The sequence below is a fragment of the Mus caroli genome, chromosome 2, assembly GCF_900094665.2.
Source record: "Mus caroli chromosome 2, CAROLI_EIJ_v1.1, whole genome shotgun sequence".
In the NCBI taxonomy this organism is placed as follows: domain Eukaryota; kingdom Metazoa; phylum Chordata; class Mammalia; order Rodentia; family Muridae; genus Mus; species Mus caroli.
Genome location: NC_034571.1, coordinates 64,221,684 through 64,242,675, shown reverse-complemented (window position 1 = coordinate 64,242,675; position 20,992 = coordinate 64,221,684). Strand labels below are relative to the sequence as shown.

Here is a 20,992-nt window from a genome sequence, read left to right as displayed (position 1 = left end):
GGGTAAACTTGGATGGAGTTGGTTCTTTGGCCTGCGGGTGGCCTGTCTGGATAGAACACGTGTTTCTTCACATCTGGCCAGGATGAGACACAATAGACACATCTGTGGCTGAGAATTTAGCTCAGTGATAGAATATGTGGTTAGTGTGTGAGAGTGGCTAAGTTCAAATATAGTTTTACAATTTTTTTTATTGACTTTTTGGGAATTTCACATCATGCGCCCCAACCCCACTCATTTCCCAGTCCTTCCTTATCCCCCCCACCCCTGTGACTTAACCTCCAAAAAAATAAAAACTTAAAATTAAAAGAAGAAAATATTTTTTAAAAGTTCAATTTGTGTTATTTATATACTCACAGGAGAGCTGACTTCAGCATCCTTATCATGGTCACATCCAAAAGTTCTCTTCGATGACTTCATTTATAGGCTGCTATTTTTCTTTTCGTTTCTTGTCTTTTTTTTTTTTTTTTTTTTTAGAAGAGTTTGAGTTTTAGGCTAGCCTGAAGTAGGAAGTTATTCTCTGTCTCAAACATCAAACATGCACGTTCTCTCTCTCTCTCTCTCACACACATACACACACACACACACACAGAGTTTTATAATATCCTTTCCTTTCTTCCCTNATCAAACATGCACGTTCTCTCTCTCTCTCTCTCACACACATACACACACACACACACACAGAGTTTTATAATATCCTTTCCTTTCTTCCCTGAAACAAGCAAAAAAAAAAAAACTGGAATGATGTCATATGTATTATTCTGAAATTTACTTTTCTTGTAATAAAGACATATTGATGGGCATTTAAAATACTTGCCAAGCAACGGTGGCACATGCCTTTAATCCTAGCATTCAAGAGGTGAAGGCAGGCAGATCTCTGTTTCAGGCCAGACAGCCAGGACTTCACAGTGAAATCTTGTCTCGAAAAGAAAAATACTCTTTCCTGATTTAGATGAAGTATCATTTACTCAGCCATTTTCCTCCTAGAAATTTTAGCATTTTCAAGTTTTGAGTATTAATTCAGGTCACAAAACAAATGAACAAACAAACAAACGAAAAACCTACTTTCTTTCCCATCTCTTACATACCATTGGCCATTCCCCCACAACTATCTCTCCTACTATATATTTTTGTTTTTTTCTTTGTTTTGTGACCTCCAGAGTTTATGTAGCAGTAGTATGCTAATCCTTTTGAAACTCCCGGAGGGAGGGTTCAAGAGTGTCTCACCACCACTGAAATGCTCTGGATTCGTGAATAAAAGAAACACAAATGCAGCCTTGTATCTAAAATATCTTAAACAGCTCAGTGAGTGGGCACTTCCAAACCTCCTCTCAGCTAACACACACTCCTCTCCAATATTCCAGAGTTAATATTACTAAATCTATATTGTATCTTTGCTGCCCTGGACTCTGCTGGGCAGCCCTCTTGGGGCCACTTTCCCCCTTCACCTACATGGCAATCTCTCTCTCCTGCACCTTTACAGTGGTCCATCTCCTATGCCCCATCAGAAGAATCCCCTCTTCCTCCTCTCTTCGTTCCTTCCTGGGAATCCTAAAAGTCCTGCCTCTGTCTCCCTGACCAGAGCTACCTACAGGGCATGGGTGTGGAGTTATCCACTGGAGCTATCTACCTAAAAATACTTATAATACACACAATCAGTGAATAAATATACATATATAATTTAAATAAAACTTTCTCATCTCGACTGACAGTGATCCCCTCAAGTGCTAAGGAACAGCTAACAAAATCCCCAACACTAGACATGAGAAGATCTCTTTTGAGTTGTAGGTCAGTGTGGTGATTTGAATGAGAATAGCCACTATAGGCAAGTATATTTGAATACTTACTCCCCAGTTGTTAGAACTGTTTAGAAGGATTAAGAGGTTGGAAGAGGTGTGTCACTAGTGTGTTAGGCTTTGCAATTTCAAAAGCCCATGTAATTTCCAGTTATCTCTTTCTCTGCTTCATGTTTGTATATCAAGATGTAAGCTTCAGGTGCTGCTCCAGCAACATGCCTGTCTGTCTGCTGCTGTGCTCCTCCCAATGTAACCCTCTGGAACTGTAAGGTCCCAATAAATTCTTTTATAAGTTGCCTTGGTCATGGTGTCTCTTCACAGATGTCGGGCAACAACTAAGACAGGAAGGGTTGTTCAAGAGATCCAGAACATTACAGGCTGTTCCAAACATTATTGTGATTTTACTTGGTTGCCCTGAAAGGGGGAAGGTAAGTCCCTATTACCGAGGATACCTAGCACTTCAGAGGCCCCTGAGCTGGAACTGAACTGAAAACCTAGCTTTCATGGTACCAGAAGGCCCCATGTCAGCTTCCAAAGGCAAAGGAAGGAAGCACCCAAGTCCTATAAGACTATGACACCTATGAATCACAAGGACAACCAGCACGCATGCCAACAGCTCCCTCATTGCACTGAAGACTTGTCTGCTGCCTGTACAGGCCAGAAGAGGGCATCAGATCCCCGGGAACCAGACTGACAAGTGGTTGTAAGAGGCCAGGTGAATGCTGAAATCTGATTCTTTGGAAGAACAGCCTGTACTCCTAATTGCTGAGACATCTCTAAAGCCTCAGCAAAAGCTCCCCCCACCCCCACCCCCACCCCCACCCCCACCCCCACCCCATAGATTTACACAAAGTTTCATGGTATGAAATTCGGTTTTATTCTTTCAAAAATATGCACAGTTACTGGACAAAGAATGCATTTTGTCCAATCACCAACATTAAATGAGCTTAATCACCAGGTACATATAATAAAATAATTGTTAATTATAAGTATTTAGAGAGGTAAAACATACACTTTTCACATAAAAAATCTTTAATAAAAATTTAAAATTATGTATGTGCATCTGTGTGTGTGTGGTCAGAGAACAACAAGAAGGAATTGGCTACCTTCTTCCTTCTTGTGGGGACCTGGGATAGAACTCACTTTCTCAGAGCCTTTGCCGCCTCATAGGCCTTCTAGAATCATCAAAAAGAATATTTTGTAGTGTGCGTTACAAATAGGTCAGTGCTTCAGCGACTGGGAAACATCTTCAAAATAGAGATACACTTAAGGGACCTGAGTCTCCGCCAATCACGAAGAACGCTGGAGTCTATGAGAAAGAAACTACAAAGCCCAGAACTCCCTGCGTGCGTATGGCCTGCCTATGCCTCTCGCTGTGCCTTCTGGGAGGTGTAGTGCGAGCTTTCTTGGTGCACGCCGCCCTGGGATCGCTTTTCTTCCGCTCTGGGACACGCTCTGTTACCGGGAGAAGTTTCCTCAGGGAAGGCTAAATACACTTGGACGTTACTGGTGAGCGAGAGACGCCAGCTTCCCGCTGCTGCTGCCAGGCCTTGGATGATCCCTGCCTTCTGAGGCGTCCAGAGCAACCCCGTAGGGCCGTGCGGGGCGTGGGAAGGACTCGCCGGTTGGTCAGTGGCTCTGCCTTCCGTACTCCGCAGGGTTCCGCCCGGGACGCGTGGGTTTAGCTTAGCGGCTGCGGTCTCCGTACCTGTTTGGGTTCTCCGTGGCGCAGAGCACCGTTGCCATCTGGGCAGGTGGAGGTCAATTTTCCTGCCTGCCAGGTGCTCGGAATACCTGTCATCTGTGGACCATGGGGCTGTGCCACACTCAAAACCAGCTCACTGCACTTCCAACCGTGTCACACTCCCAAGGCGTCTCCTTTAGTTAAATGGTTTCCCCAAGGTCACCTTTTTGTAATCGTCGTAGATTGGGCTACAGGATGAGACACTATCTCCACAAACAAGCAAGCCAATACTCTTAAAAACAAACAAACCTTTCTTGATTTTGTTTCCTAATGCTGCTTTGTGGTCAGAATTGAGAAGAAACATTTTTAAATTGGGTGCAGGAAGAGACCCCCTTTCCGCCCCTCCTACCCCCCATCCCACCCCCCGGCTGTTTCATTTTGGATCAAATGCAGCTGGTTCAGACCAAGAACAAAGTCTGTAGTCCAAAGGAAAGAAAAAAATCCTCCTTACTTGACATTTGAATTTGGGGGACCAATTTGATAATAATGACATAAGAGTAACCAAGGTTAACCAGTTGTTTTACAGATTCTATTGGAATGGATTTAGAGCCGCCCGGATGGAAATAAAACACGTGAATGAAAGCCAGATTTTATATTGTCACATTATACCTGACTTCTAGTGTAGATGCTTTTTTTTTTTTTAACCAAAGAAAAATTGTGCTAAGAAAAGAAACCTCTATTTTGGAGCCCCGTCCGTTATAAATATGTTCCGTCTACGAAGCATCTCTCTACTCTCTTGGAGAGCGTTTCCGGTCCGCCCCTTCAGTTGTGAGTCATTAATTACTCAGATGCAGAAGTGTACAGACGAAGAACAAGTGTTTGGCCTTATTGAGAGGAATACGGCAACGCTCTCCGAACAGCAAGTGGGCTGTGCGTTTAATGTACTTTGGCAGTTTCAGAAGCAGAAGACCGTCTTGGAAAAAAACGTTGACCATGTTAGAAACCATCCCCAGTTTCTTACTCTTTGCAGCGTTACGGCAAATCACATCCCAGCAATGAGTGACGCTACCCTGGTGGATGTGTTATACAGCATAAAGCAGTAAGTTGCCTCTCAATTTTATGGAAAGAACTATAGTTTATATTTTAATTTTCTAAGAATCCTTTAAAAACGGAAAAGCCCTTCTTCCAGGAGATAGTTTTTCTGATAATGTTATTATTTTAAGGTTGGGTTTTTTTTTTTTTTTTTTGGTTTTTCGAGACAGGGTTCCCTGGCTGTCCTGGAACTATGTAGACCAGGCTGGCCTCGAACTCAGAAATCCGCCTACCTCTGCCTCCCAAGTGCTGGGATTAAAGGCATGCGCCACTACGCCTGGTCTTTTTAAGGATTTTTTTTTTTTTTTAAAGATTCTTTGATATTAATTGGTGATACAGTTTTTGAAAATTAGGAATGTAGACATGGCTAGCCTTGATGATTAAGAGGTTCATTTCCTTGTTTTTTATTGAGGTTTGCAGTTGAATCCCATCACCCACTAATCGAAGCACTGGTTACAGAAGCATGGAAAAGACTGGAAAGGCAAGTATGCTGGGCTTGTCATAGAAAATCAGAGCTATTCTGTGGGAGATTATCAGGATGGAATATAGGAAAAGAATGACATTTCACAGGAAAGAAAAATGTACTGGGCCTGGGGATGGAGCTTTGTTGTTGGAATGTGCGCTTGCATACATGAGACCCAGGATTCCATCCCTAGCACCACAATAAACCGGCTGTGGTAATATGCGCGCAGGGAATTCTGGGCTTGGTAGTTTCTTTCTCATAGACTGCAGCGTTCTTAGAGATTGGCGTAGACTCATCTCTACTATGAAGAAGTTTCCCAGTTACTGAAGCACTGACCTATTTGTAACGCACGCAACAAAATTTCTCTTCGATGATTCTAAAAGGCCTAAGAGGCGGCCAAGGCGCTTGTTTGTTTTGTTTACTCTGAGGCAGGACTTCCGGGAACTCGTTCTGTAGACCACACCCTCTTACCACTGAGCCATCTCCAGCCCTTGATACCAGGCTGGCCTCAAAATCAGAGATCTGCCAGCATCTGCCTCCCGGTGCTGGGTTCAAACGCCACTCCTGGCCTGTTTGAGGAGGGTTTTAAATTGTGTCAAGAGTAGTGTTTACTTAGTAAAGCAAGGCAGGTATTTCAGGAGTTCCCCTCTCAGTCAGCAGGCTTCAGTATCCTTTCCCGCATGCATATTAATAAAATGTAACCGCGGTGTGGTGTCACAGGCAGTTATGAACTAGTTGCTTCGACTCTTGAAGAGTTCTGCTTCAGATGCATAAGATTCTGACGGACTCTACATAAAGCAAACAAACTTAAAGATCGGGGTTGAAAAGGTGGCCTGGCAGGTGAATCGTAGCACTCATGTGGTAGGTTACAGATTGTCATCTGTGACTCCAGTTCCTGAGAGGCTGCCTCGGGCTTCCAAGGGCACAACTACCACACGAGGTGCACGGACATACTGCAGACAAGGCACCCAAACACACGGAATAAATAAGTAACAACAACAAGAACAACAACAACAGAACATCCCTAGATTGCAGGGATATGGAAGAAGCAAAAAGAAAGGCAGCAGTTTGGAGAAATGGGAGAGCGAACAACATTGTGGAACATGCCTGGCTTTCTGCCACTCCCTTTCTGTAAGGGGGCAGTGGGTGGTGACCACAGGTTATAGTCCGCAAAGCTTCCTACAGAAAGTAAGCATCTCTGCCAATATCTGCTCCTGCTAAATGGTACCTTTCCATCTTAGCTTGTTTTATATTGCTGTTAACAAGTTTGACTTCACTCAAAAAGAAAAAGAAAAGAAAGTAAGTTTCAGGTCTAATACTGTTGGATACGTTTCCATTGTATTAGCCATAAATATGTGGATTATCTGCAGTTTTGGTTATTATGTGTTGTGCTGCTAGGAACGTCCTTATGCTGAAAAGTAGATTTTTTTTTTTGTTTTATTTTTTAAAATGTATTTTGAGGCAGCCTCTCAGGAACTGGAGTCACAGATGACAATCTGTAACCTACCACATGGGTGCTACGATTCACCTGCCAGGCCACCTTTTCAACCCTGATATTTAAGTTTGTTTGTTTGTTGGGTGGGGGGCTATGTGCACATGTGTGCAGGTGCCTGCAGAGGCCAAAGGAAGGTGCTGGAGCCCCCAGAGCTGGAGTTAACAGCTAGTTGTGAGCCACCTGATGTGAATGCTAGAAAGCCAACGTGGATTCCCTGGAAGAGCAGTATGTACCATTGAGTCATCTCTCTAGCCTCAACACTGGTGCTTTTAATAAACAAGACAAACAGTAGCAACACATTAAAACCCAGTCACTGAGAATGGAGCTTGATGGTGGTGGCAGGCTTGCCGAAGTGCATATAAGCCCTGGGGTTTGCTCTCCGCAACTCACCAAACAGAAAAGGAAGGGAAAGGAAAACACTGAAGTGTATAGTACTTCAGTTTTGTCTTGCCATTCCCTGGAACAGATTGGAGCCTTTTCCCTATGCTTAAATTCTAAACATTTTCATAGAACTTTTATTTGCTAATATGCAAATGAGTCAGCATTCCATGTCTCCTAAAAACAGTTTATAATTTAAAAATAGAATAGTTTTGAGTGTTTCTCTTTTAAATCTTTCTAAAGTACTGAACTGAATCTCATACAATGTGTTTTAAACATATTCAAAATATACTCCTCGAAACATACCCCTCACTTCTCCCAGATGTACTCCACATCTGTTCTTTTTCTGTGATGTTAAAGCTCAAACCCAAACCCAGGGCCTTGCCTCTACATGCTGGGCACACGCTGTTCGTCTTGGAGGAGTAACACATTAATATTTTTGTTCTTATCTTATTTCACAACTGCATCATGTGTTCTTATTGATACTAGTGATCTCATTTGTGTTTCTTTTAATAGGTTTGATACTAATGTGCTGTCCATATTTTCCACTTGCTTGGCCGATCAGCATCTGTATTTCAGTCCATTAATGGGGAAAATAGCTGATATTGTAAATAGGAGACTGGAAACCATCCAGGACTTAAGGTACCTCTATTTGGGAGCATTGCGTGGGCGGGCAAGTGCAGACTTTGGGTGCGGATAGAGATCTGTCCGGCCTCATTATAACCTCGTCTCTTGTGAGCTTATCATCCCATCTATAAAACATCGATGGCAAAAGCTGCTTGGTATTGTCCAGCTTTTTGAAGCATCTAAGACTTTTTTTAAGATTTTATTTATTTATTATATATAAGTACACTCTAGCTATCTAAAGACACACCAGACGAGGGCATCAGATTTCTTTTTTGTTTTGTTTTGTTTTGTTTTTCGAGACAGGGTTTCTTTGTATTGCCCTAGCTGTCCTGGAACTCACTCTGTAGAGCAGGCTGGCCTCGAACTCAGAAATCTGCCTACCTCTGCCTCCCAAGTGGTGGGATTAAAGGTGTGCGCTGCCTAGCTGAGGGCATCAGATTTCATTACAGATGGTTGTGAGCCACCACATGGTTGCTGCGATTTGAACTCCTAACCTCTGGAAGAACAGTCAGTGAGTGCTATTAACCTCTGAGCCATCTCTCCAGCCTCAGCATCTAAGATTTTTAACTCACCAAGTTTGCCTGCCATGTCCCCAGCCATCTGTCATGGCTTTGCATGTAGCAGCAGAAGACATGATATCCCCGGGTCAGAACCAGGGAACTGTTTTTCATGGTGCTAGGGGAAAAAAAAATGAATAAATGAAGGAGACAATTTATGGCATAAAACAATATGCTTGCCAGTTTCTTGCCATATCTAGTCATTTCATTTATAATTGGTCATTTTTGTTAATGATATCAAAATGTGTATCTTTTTTATCCTTCAGGGCCTTGTCTGTCTTAATGGTCAGCATTTCTTCATTAATATCACCGTGTTTCCAGGAACGACTGGTGACCAGAACAGAACTTCTTTTTGACACTGTAAATTCTTCCAAAGTCAACATTGCAAGAAGGATATTACTGTTTCTTCGAAATGTCAAATACAGTCATTACCCACTGTTAGAGAGGTGTAATCAAGTGTTTATAAGAAACATGAGCCATCTTGATTTGGAGTCCATCAGTAAAATCCTTAGCCTGTATCAGTTTCTACAGTTTCACAGCTTTGAATTTGTTGAAGCAGCTCGAGGGAGGCTGGCTGAGATGACCCTCCCTTCTGATCATCCTGAAAGCTTTGTCAGATTGTTTGCCGCTCTGGGGCCGGTGGCCAGACCTGAGATAAAGAAACAGTAAGCTCACTTTAATGCTTTTCTTCTCATGCTGGAGCCTTCCGATCACTTGGTTCTGCTACAGAAGGGGAACTAACCAGTGACCCTCTGCTCTCTGATTCTTCTGACTCACTTGCATTGCCAACTTTTAAACTACCGGTGTGTTCTAACCAGTGGACAGGATAAAAGATGAGGGTGCCACCTCAGTGTTTTGATGAGCCCTTCCTGGGTTTGCACAGAAGCATGAGAATCAGGACCCAGCAGAAGAGAGTGGGCTGTTTAGACCATAATAGTCTAAATAGTGCGTCATGGTACAGCGTTACTGCATCATATTCACCATCAAAGTCCCTAGGTTGGTTTTGGTCATGGTGTTTTATCACCAAAATAGAAACCCTAACTAAGGCAATGTTAATGTAACATATGTTCCAAATAATTATTTTAATTCTAGAACAAATAGTTCTGTTATTAGAAATGATTATATATGTATATATATATATGTACATGTACATATACATATATATATACATACACACACACCTAGGTATATTGAAACAGAAAACTATTAGCAGTAACTAAAACAAATATACTTCTTTGGGGTGCCTGGCTGTGATCCCAGTCCTTGGGAGGAGTATTGTGAGTTTGAGGCCACCCTGGGTTACAGAGGGAGTCCCAGGCCAGCCAGGACTGCAAAGCAGGACCCCATCTTGCACACACCCACACACAGCCAAACAAAATAAAAGCAATTAGGTGTGTAGTTACAGGTGTCCCAACAGCACTAGGCTTGAGTGAGTTTGAATCTCTTAAGAATTTCTGTTTTGGGGCTGGAGAGATGGCTCAGCAGTTAAGAACATGGACTGTTCTTCTGAGGGTCCTGAGTTCAAATCCCAGCAACCATATGGTGGTTCATGATCATCTGTAATGAAGTCTGATGCCCTCTTCTAAGGTGACTGAAGACAGCTACAGTGTACTTGCATATAATAAATAAATCTTAAAAAAAAAGAATTTCTGTTTTCATAGGACATTGGTATAGATATAAATATTTGGAATATTTAGTTGGATTTTTTTTTTTTGTCCTATGAATTAAACCTAGGGTCTTCCACATATAGACAAGCACTCTTACCTATTTACTTTTTATTTGGAGACAGTCTCACTAAGTTGCTCAGGCAAGTCTTGAACACTTGCAGTTCTGTTTCAGCCTCCCAAATATCTGGAATATAGATTTATGGGTGACATTTGGTTGGATGTGATATACATAGGAGTATTTATGGTACTTTGGCCAGATCTTATTCCATTTAAAACATTGAGATATTGGTAGAAGATGAGTAGATATTAAATACACAAACATCATTAGATTCTCCCTTCCTAGGCTATGAGGCTAGAGTTATGCAGTGCATAAGATCCCCCTACTTGGCATAAGTATATGGAATGTTTGCAATTCTAGCACTCTCTTAAAATATTTTAAATTATGTGTACACATGTGTCTGTGGGTATCAGCACGTGTGAGTGCAGAAGCCCCCAGTGTCCTGTAGTAGTGTAGCTCCCTGGAGCTGGAGTTACAGGTGATTGTGACCCACCTGAAATGGATGCTGGGAGCCAAACTTGAGTCTTCTGCAAGAGTACTGCACACTCTGACCTGAGCCATTTCCCCAGCCCAGGAACCGTGGTCATCTGCAGATAACCAAGAGGAGCTCTTCTTCCCCTTACGCTTCTGTCCCAGGGCTTCAGAGACCTCCACAGAAGAGGGATCTGGAGTTTTCTATGTGGTACCCCAAAGCTGTTCATTAAAACAAACTGAAAGCTAGTTTTCTAACATTAAAAAAAATATTTATTTTTGCATCTAGGCTTAAATCAACCATACTACTGCTGTCAGAGGAGCTAAGCAGCCAGCAAGCGCTGATCGTGTTGGGAGCAATGGCAGATATGGAAAGCAGAAATTCACACTTGATTAAAAAGTACTCTTTCCTGAGTTCATGGCGCTCAGTTTCGTTGTCACTCATAAGTATTGTTTGTTGTTTTTGTATTTCTGACGGAAGTACTTAATGTTTGATTGTTTTGAAGTAGTAAGGGATGGTCGCAGAACGCTTTGCTTATGTTCCCGTTTGGGGTTTCAGAACCGAGACAGCGTTGTTTACAGCAGTTTTTATTCCGTTTACTGCTGCTATAGACTGGAGCAGAGCGTCACAGTGCATAGAGCAAGGGCGCTGTGAATCCCGAAGCTTCCATGTGTACTTGTCTCACTGTCGCCTATAATGTCATACAGTAGCTTATTGGCAACGTGAGATTTAAGAAGGAAAAAAAACCATTCAAATTGCATACGTTTACTTTTTCTTTATCATATGTCTCTTTAGTGAAGGCTACTTAGTCTCATTTCTCATCACTTTTCCCTCCCCCTCCTCCCTTTCCACCTCCCCCTTCCCCTCCCCCTCCTCCTCCCTCAATTGAAGTTAGCATGTCCATGTGAGGGCCAGAAGATTATGGAAGAAAATTGGATTAGTGTTGCTAATTGTTAGCAACTTATGATAAAACTGTTCTTGGCAGCAGGGAATGGAATATGATGCCTTTTCTCTCTCTCTCTCTGTCTCTCTGTCTGTCTGTCTCTGTCTCTCTCTCATAAAGCTATGTTCTTCTTTAAAAAATACTATGTAAAAAAATTATGTGTGTGACTATTGGCTTGCATATATGTATTTGGATCATGTGCATGCCTGGTTCTGGCTGAGGCCAGAAGTTGTTGGATACCCTGAAACTGGAGTTACAGATCATTGTGAGCCACCATGTGGGTGCTGGGACCTAAACCCAGGTCTTACTAAACAGCCAAAGCTCGAGCTGGGCGTGGTGGCTCACGCCTTTAATCCCAGCACTCGGGAGGCAGAGGCAGGTGGATTTCTGAGTTTGAGGCCAGCCTGGTCTACAAAGTGAGTTCCAGGATAGCCAGGGATACACAGAAAAAAAAAAAAAAAAAAAAAAAACAGCCAATGCTCTTAACTGCTAAGTGATCTTCCTATTCCTACAGTTACGCTTTTCTCCCCCTTTTCAAATTTACACTTCATGATTGTCCTTTATTTTAGTTACTTATGTTTCTGTCAGCATCTTGAGAGAATTCTGTAAAAACAGAAAATGAGATAAATTTACTGATCTCCAACATAGAGTAGAGTGTGTGGCATGAAGTCTGTTTAGCAATTGTTTAATAAATAAGTGAATCGCTTGTTTATAATGTGTGTTCTTTTTAGGATTGTTTCTGTTCTGTACAAACATTTGGATAACTATAAATCAATAGAGCTATTGAAGATAATACAAGCATTGACTTTTCTACATTTTCAAAGTAAGGAGCTCTTTATGAAACTCAGAGAATTACTTCTCAGGTAAGATTTTAAGTATTTAAAAAAATAAAGTTAGTATTTTATTTATTAAGTTAGTATTTCATTTGAAAAATCCATCCATGTAGCTAGAGTTTTCTGGATAAAACTGAATGACTTATTACTGAATTTTTAAGGTCTAGGTTATACCTAGCATGCTGTATTAGCATATGTGAACCCTGAGTGTGATCCCCAATATACAACTAAACAACCATATAATGGTGATATTAATAAGAAAGCGGTTTTTCATACAATTTTCCATTTACATTAATAACTGAAAATTACCGTATTTTCTATGGATATGTAACACTGTGTTATAATTTAGAAGTTACACAGTTTTCCATTGATTTAATTGTGTTAAAGTGAAGTATTGCTAACTTTAATCTCTAAGCTTACTAATAATGAATGACAATGCCTTTGCCAATGCACTGTGACTAGCATGTAATATTATGATCATTTTATTTGACAAGCAATCAGTGGAGTGTGTGTGTGTGTGTATGTGTTAGTTCTTTCTTTGTTCATTTTAGATAGGATTTCAGAACTCCAAAACAACAAATAATAAAATCATAGCACCTCAGTTTTGAATTTAATATGATTGAATCTTTTCTTCTACACTTCCAAGCGTACAGGTGCCTTAGAGTGACCAGTTCTTAATTTGTTGTTTAGCAGTTACTGTTCTCGAACTGGGGGCACACACCTTTAATCCCAGCACTCAGGAGGTAGAGGCAGGTGGATCTCTGTGAGTTCGAGGACAGCCAGGCCTACATAAGGAAACCCTGTCTCAAAAACAAAAACAAAACAAAAAAGAATTACTGCTCTCATGCTGAGGTAGTTACTGTGCAGATTTAGAGAAGTAAGATTAGAGAGGTCCGGTGTGTGTGTGTATGTGTGTCTGTCTGTCTGTCTGTCTGTCTGCCTGTCTGCCTGTCTGCCAGTGTGTCTGTCTGCCAGTGACAAGGCAGTATGTCCTGGGCACATATATAAGAAGGGAATTGATTTGGTATTATTGAGGCTCCCCCATGCCAGGGACTACTCAGGGTCCCAGCAGCTCCCAAGGGTTACGGAGACACAGGGCTCAACACTCCCTAGCATCAGCACTGGGCACCGTTCTTCCCACTGATGGTGAGGTGGGTTTTGTTTTTTTTTTTTTTTTCATAAAAAAGTTTGGAGCATAGTTATGTCACCTGAGTTTTTCCTTAGTGACCCCTGAGATCTATCTCCTGTGAATAAGTCATAAATGAAGTGGCTTTCTAAAGTTACCTCACCTGTTAAGAACAGTTGTGTAACACTATTTTAATTCGTGTATTTTGGGTGTTTTTTGTTGCTGGTGTGTTAATTGTACTTTTCTCCTTCTTTCTCCTTTACATGATAGTCGTTTGGAAGCTAGTGTCACACCCAGTGAGATTTCTGTTCTGGTCTCTGCTCTGTCCATGCTCCCACATCCTCACCTCTGTGAAACAGCTGTCTCCCGGATTGAAGCAGTTCTACCACAGTGTGACTTCAGGGAACTGAGTGATTTGGTAGCATGTCTCATGCGCTGGATTCAGAGTGATCACGCCTGCTTGGCGAGTACTACTGGAAAGCAACTGGACCTCCTTCAGAAACTAGATCACTGGGGCCGTCTCCGGCTGCAACAGAGCACCAACTTGGCTCTTCTGTGGGAGGAGCTCAAGTCTTTGAAGGGAGAATGGCTTCACGAATCCTTACTGGAAGAATCCATGGCTGCTCTGCTGCGTTTCATGGATGAAATAGATTACAGCAATGTTGCCAAGATCGCGTCTTTTCTTTCCAGAACTAACTACCTCAACACACTGCTGCTCGATAGGATAGCTTCAGTGGCCGTTCAGCAGATTGGAAAGGTGACACTTAAGTGTTAGACATTACTTTTTACACCGTTGTCAGCTTCTAGAAACATACCTTTTTTATAATTATAGATCCTTTAATTAATTACTTTCCGAACTTAGATTACAGCATGAAGCTTAAAAACTCACCTCTGGCTTCTAGTTCATCCATTTGTTCTTTTTCTCTTTAAGACCACTTTGTATCAGGGTGTGATGTCACACTTATAACCTCAGCATTTAGGAGGCAGAAGCAGGAGTATTGCCAAGAATTTAAGGTCAAAGTGAACAGGCACAGAGAACTTGTCTCAAACAAAACAAACCAGAGTGGGCGCTTTGCTCCTCTGGCCACAGATCTGGAGAGATGAGTAGTCATTTAGTCCTTCAGCCCTTAAGTCAGAAGGATTTTGTTTTGTTTTGTTTTGTTTTGTTTTTGAGACAGGATCTCATTGTGTAGCTATGGCTGACCTGGAACCCACTGTATAGACCAGGCTCACCTTGAACTCAGAGATCTTCCTGCCTCTGCCTCCTAGTGCCAGGATTAAAGTCATGTGCCACTATGCCCAGCTAAGATCAGAGGTCAGATGGATTGATTGATTTTTGTTTGAGAGTGTTTCTCTGTGTAACAGTCCTGGATGTCCTAGAATTCACTCTATAGACCGGGCTGGCCTTGAACTCAAAATGATCTATCTGTCTCTGCCACCCAAGTCCTGGGATTAAAAGTGTGTGCCACTACTTCCTGGCTTTAAAATTTGTAGCCCAGGCTGGCCTCAAACTTGTGGTCAAACTTGTGGTCTTTCTGTCTCCACTTCCTTCAGTAAATCCTACTGGTGTGTGCCATCACAACTGGCAATATTTTCAATATTAGGTAGAAAACAACTGATTTTTTGTTGTTGTTGTTTGTTGTTTTGTTTTTTGAGACAGGGTTTCTCTGTATAGCCCTGGCTGTCCTGGAATTCACTTTGTAGACCAGGCTGGCCTTGAACTCAGAAATCTGCCTGCCTCTGCCTCCCAAGTGCTGGGATCAAAGGTGTGCGCCACCACGCCCGGCTTCGAAAACAACTGATTTTTAATTTTTTTTTCTGTAATCCTGGGTGTCACTATTATAGGCCTGACAAGATGGATCAGTGAGTAAGTGGACTTGCCTCTCCAATGGTGCAAGTCTGACTGACCTTAGTTTCTTCTTAAACATGGAAGGAGAGAACCAACTGCACAAAGCTAGTCTCTGACTTACACACTCAGATGTGACACACACACACACACACACACACACACACACGAGATATGAGAGATAAGTGTGAAGACTGAGAAATGTATAAGGTGTCTACTGAAATCAGCATTCCTGAGTTGTCCGTGTATATCTGTTTCTGAAATTATATTGGAAAAGCTCCTTTGTGGATCCTGTGAGCCTGTGAGAGAGGATGCTTATTTACACAATGACTGGGATATATATATATATATATATATATATATATATATATATATATATAGATAAGGTCTTTATTTTAGAAGCTGGTATTTTCCACAACTGAACACGATGTCTTGCCAACTGAACACGATGTCTTGCTTGCTTAGCTTTGTGCCTGACAGGTGCTTAGATGAGCGAGTGAATAAGCAAGTGAGAAAATGGAGCAGGTGTGGTTCAGTGGAACAGTGCTTGTGTAGACGCACGTGCCCTTAGGTCCAACGCCCCAGTGCTGCCAGGTTCAGAGCTCACACCCACAATCCTAGCACCCAACCTTGAGTTTGAGGCCAGCTTGGGCTGTAGAGACTGTGACTCAAAAGCATCAGAGGTAAAGAATAGGTTGGGGGAAGTGCCGACGGCTCTCCGGAGCTAGCTGGCTGTGGCATGATGCTACTCTGATCCAGGCACTGATGGCATGGGAATAACAGGGGCTGCTTCCTGCTGATTTTCAGTGAGTGATGGAAACAGAACAGGCCTCTTTACACCTTGCAGAATCACATCGTAGACTGGCTGACTTTTTTTTATACTAACGTTTTTACGGTTACTAATAGTCACAGCTTTAAAGCACTGTGGGATACAAAGGCTAATAAGCGGGACATCTGTACTTTCACTATGGGCATGTTAGACTTCATCTGAAGCGATAGGTTAAAATTTGCTGAAGCTTATATTAAATTTTTCAATTTTACAGATCCATCCCTTTTCAGTCCTTGCTATTATTCTCCCATTCAGCATTCTGAACTATGATCCACCTCAAAAGGATGAATTCTTTGGAGCGTGTGTCCAATGCTGTAATTCTTACTTAGGTAAGTAAGGTGTTTGACAATATAATGAATGAGTGGTCCAATAGATTCATATTGTAAATATGAGCCAGAAGCTATTACAGTGGCCTTCAATATTGGGTATTCAAAAATAGCTGGAAATTCTGTACTACTGGGTGTGATGGTGTGTTTTCGAAATTCCAGCACTTTGGTGAGGCAGAAGGATTGATTGCTTGATACCAGCTTGGCTATGGGGGCGGGGGGAGTTCAAGTCTACCTGGATGGACATCTGTCTGTCTATCATCTATCCCTCTATCTAACTACTTCGCTACCTGTTGTGTCTTGGAAGAACCCATCTCAAAAGAAGAGAAGTAGCCATTTCTCTGAGACTTTTAAAAATACAAACATAACAGATTAATGTAAGAATTGCTCAATGAACATGAATATATTCACAGGGTGGACTTGATAATGTTAATATTTTGTCATACTTACCTTATCTCTCTTGCTTACCTTCGCCCCCCGCCCTGTGCCCCACAGGGGATGTTATACTGTGGTACTGAGGCATACACCTGCTCAGGATGATGCAAGTCCCTTGTATCAGCACATACTGTTAGCACACTAAGAAACGTCAGTGGTCCCTGAATCCCTAGTAGACTCCAGTGTTTAAAGTCTCCTGAATTGTAGCCACTGTACTACTTACTTTGTCGCTTTTGGTGGCTATGTATTTCATTTCTTATAATCTAGAATACCACCACACACACCTGGGAAAAGATTGTGTCTTTTTCCCTTCCTGTTACAGAGGTTTTCAAAAACCTATTAAAGTTGAAGGGACAAGCGTCTATGTAGTATGTCCCCAGTCTAGCTTGAGTCCTGTCATTCGTTGCAAATGATGAACCTTTGAATTATCCATTCCGTAGGCTTCAGGGAAAGGGGACACCCTCCTTTGTAACCATTATGCCAGCACTATAACCAGGACAACGAGCAGTGCCATCTATTGCTGAGACCATTATCAAAATTTCCCATCTCTTACCAATTTTCCATTTGGTTCTCAATCTGTAGCTCAGGCTAGACTCATGTATGTGCTTGTGCAGTGAGTGTGTGTGTGTGTGTGTGTGTGTGTGCAGTGTGTGTGTGTGTGTGCACATACACATTTTCTAGTGTGAGTGGAAGAAGACGGTCCCAGGTGTTGGTCCTTGACTTTGCTCTTGTTGAGCATCTCCTGTTTGTCGCTGTGTAGTCCTAGTTGGTTGACCCAGGAGCTTCCCAGCATGCTCTTTTTCTGCCTCCCATTCCCACCCCCCGCCCCCTGCTTCCTGTGGTTCTGAGGATCCGAACTCAGGTTCTCAGACTTGCTTGGGAAGCTCTGTCAAGACCCGCCGAGACACCTCAGCCCCTCTACCTCACTTGTTTTGTGGCATGGTCAGCACTGAACCTAGAGCTCACTGATTGAGCTAGGTTGGCTGGTGGGTGAACTGCTGGGATCCTTCTGTCTCCATCCCTGGCATTGGGTCACAGGTGCGTGCGGCCATGCCAGCTTTTTATGTGGGTTCTGGCACACTGGACTCAGGTCTTCATGCTTTGTATAGCAAGCCCTTTACCCACCGAGCCATCTCCCTAGCCCTGGCCTTGAAGTCTTGAGCCTTGTGTGCAGCTTCCTTAGTGCTTGAGTGATAAGCCTCTGATTTGTGTGTGTGTGTGTCTTTGAAAATGATCTTTGTTTAATTTTATCACCTCCTTCCTGCTGCTTCTTTTGTTTTGAAATAATAAAGATTGGCTGGTTTATTGAAGATGTGTCATCTTATAGATTATCTGGTTACTAGTGGTGGCTGTATTACACATTGTCTGCAAAAATACCTTGTGGTACATACAGTATATTATGGTTTAGACCCATTTACAATATTTTTTGTAATTTTATGTATGAATGTTTTGCCTACATATATATCTATGTACCACTTACATGCCTGGTCCCCATGGAGGCCAGAAGAGAGCATTAGGTCCTCTGGAACTGGTGTTAACAGATGGTTATGAGCTGCCGTGTGGGTGCTGGGAATCAAACTAGAATCCTCTAGAGCAGTGGTTCTCAGCCTTCCTGATGCTGCAATGCTTTAATAAGTTCCTCATGCTGTGCTGACCCAACCATAAAGTTATTTTCATTGCTACTTCATAACTGTAATTTTGGTACTGTTATGAATCATAATATAAATATCTGTGTTTTCATAAAGACTTAGGAGAACCCTGTGAAAGGGTCATTCCACCACAAAGGGATTGAGACTCACAGGTTGAGAACTGTGTGTGTGTGCGTGTGCGTGTGTGTATTTTATACAGGGTCTCATGTAGTACAAGGTAGCCTCAAACTTGGTATGTAGCATGTATGTGAGGTTAGCCTTGAACTCTTGATCCTCCTGTCTTCTCCTTTTAAGCACTGAGGTTACATCTAGTGCACCTAGCTATTTGCCTCATTCATGATTTGGTCTTTTACAAAATAAATACAGCAAAGAAATCCGAACGGAAAGATCTTGGTTTGTCTGGCTTTGAAGACAAGTTCTCACCTTAGCCTAGACAGACCTGCAACTGTAATGCAGCCAGGCTGGTCTCAAACTTGTACAGACCTCCTGACTCAGCCTCCCAAGTGCTGGGATTCTAGCTGTGTGCCACCACACGTTAAGACTTTGGGTTTGCCTTTTCTGTCCATTATAAGAATTATCATGCCAGTGGATTATGTTCGTGTGTCCCTTCTCCCGTGTCAGAAGACTCTGTCTCTGTCCCTGTGTCTCTGTCCCTGTGTCTCTGTCTCTCTCTTTTTCTGGCTTTTCGAGACAAGGTTTCTCTGTGTAGCTCTGGCTGTCCTGGAACTTACTCTGTAGATTACAGTAGTCTATAGATAACTCACAGAGCTCTCCCTGCCTCCTCCTCTGCCTCCTGGGTGCTGGGATTAAAGGTATATGCCACCATGCTGGGTCAGCAGTACTTTCTTTTGTCCAACTTTCTTTCTCTGCCCCTAAATTACTGTTGACTTGTAATGGTATAGATTAATTTTATGTTGATATGATGTTTTCTTTTATATCATTTAAAAAAGCTTGACTATATCTAAACAGCTTACCTGTTCACATGTATATGCAAAACATCAGTACATTACAATTTTAAACTTATTTTTTTTAGGTACATTGGATCCTGGTACATTAGTGTTTCTTGGTTTTTCTTTGGCTGTACTTGGATATTTTCCAGAAGATCTGCTAAAGAAAATGTTTAACATCGAGTTCCTAGCCAGATTAGATTCCCAGCTTGAAAGTACGTGTCTACATTTACTTTTAGAATTTATTATATGCACTTTATACGCAAGTGTCAGTTGTGCCCATAATGCTTTATTAGCATTTGTTAAATCCTAAGTTTCATCTCCAGGACTTGGAGGGTAGGGATGTATGTGTATACATATATGTATATGTGAATATAATTATAAATATATAAAATATATAATAGGCATATAACACACAGATATAGAGATATAGATCTCTCCATATGTGTGTATATATATATATATATATATATATATATATATATATATATATATATATATGATTTTAGCATTGCTGAGGCAAGAGAATGGCTGAAAGTTTGAAACTGACCAGGTCAGGCCAGCCAGGGCCTTGTATCCTATCTTTAAAAAATTTATGGGGGCTGGTGAGATGGCTCAGTGGATAAGAGCACCCTACTGCTCTTCCGAAGGTCCAGAGTTCAAATCCCAGCAACAACATGGTGGCTCACAACCATCCGTAATGAGACCTGACGCTCTCTTCTGGTGTGTCTGAAGACAGTTACAGTGTACTTACATATAATAATAAATAAATAAATCTTTAAAAAAAATTTATGAATATTATAGAAACTTTGGAAAACACATTAAACAACATCAAAGTTTGCTAATGTCCCTAATTCTACCTTCAAGTACAACTGCGACCTCTGGGGTGGTGCTTGCCATTCCTTCTTTTTATTTTGTGTGGGAAGCAATGAGCCCTGGGTGTTCTGCATGCTGAACAAACTACCCCTGGGCTGACCCTAGGCACTTGGCGTACTTCCTTTGATCTCATATAAACACTCATGGATCAAAGTGTTTTAAATGGATGGAGATCTTAAATTGCTTTTTATTATTTATTTATTTTTTAAAAGAATTTTATTTATTTTATGTATATATGAGTACACTGTAGCTATTTTCAGACCCCGGAAGAGGTCATCAGATCCTATAATAGATGATTGTGAACCACCATGTGGTTGCTGGGAGTTGAACTCAGAATCTCTGGAAGAGTAGTCGGTGCTCTTAACCACTGAGCCATCTCTCCTGCCCTTAAATTGCTTTTTACATTGCTGTTCTCATTACTATATTATGAACAGCTTTCCATGACATAAAATATTTTTGATGTCATATTTTTACTAGATTCATATCATACCATTATATTGCTATAGAAGAACTTTATCTGAAAGTAGGATGCCCCTTTTTTAAAAAAAGGCAGTGCTGTGGATTGAACCCAGGGCCTATGCATGCACCGCAGGCAGGTCACTGTAGTTATATCCCAGGACCCTTATTTCTTGTTTTATAGGTTGTTTCTTGTCCGTTACACATAATGAATGCTACACAAGAACCATGGATTGTTTCCTTAGGATAAATTCTAAAATATGGAATATCCTAAAGGAAGTCAATGAAAATTCTTGGTAGCATTTTTTAAAATGTAGCTTTAAAATGAACAAAGTGTAGAAATTGGTCTTCATCATCTTACCAAACAAATCAACTTTTTTTTAAACAATTTTTTTATTAGATATTTTCTTCATTTACAATTCAAATGCTATTCCGAAAGT

General features: G+C 41.6%; 1 protein-coding gene across 1 annotated transcript in view; it reads left to right on the top strand.

The window, feature by feature from the left end:
* Positions 1-3,200: 3,200 nt before the first annotated feature.
* Fastkd1 (FAST kinase domains 1) overlaps positions 3,201-20,992 on the top strand; it is a 26,065-nt gene continuing 8,273 nt past the window's right edge. Inside the window, exons 1-9 of the mRNA XM_021153735.2 lie at positions 3,201-4,576; positions 4,982-5,050; positions 7,422-7,547; positions 8,356-8,754; positions 10,575-10,685; positions 11,961-12,092; positions 13,459-13,945; positions 16,078-16,192; positions 19,307-19,435. Coding sequence (XP_021009394.1) covers positions 4,242-4,576; positions 4,982-5,050; positions 7,422-7,547; positions 8,356-8,754; positions 10,575-10,685; positions 11,961-12,092; positions 13,459-13,945; positions 16,078-16,192; positions 19,307-19,435 — 1,903 coding nt within the window. The 5' untranslated portion in view covers positions 3,201-4,241. The remainder of the gene's footprint in view (positions 4,577-4,981; positions 5,051-7,421; positions 7,548-8,355; positions 8,755-10,574; positions 10,686-11,960; positions 12,093-13,458; positions 13,946-16,077; positions 16,193-19,306; positions 19,436-20,992) is intronic.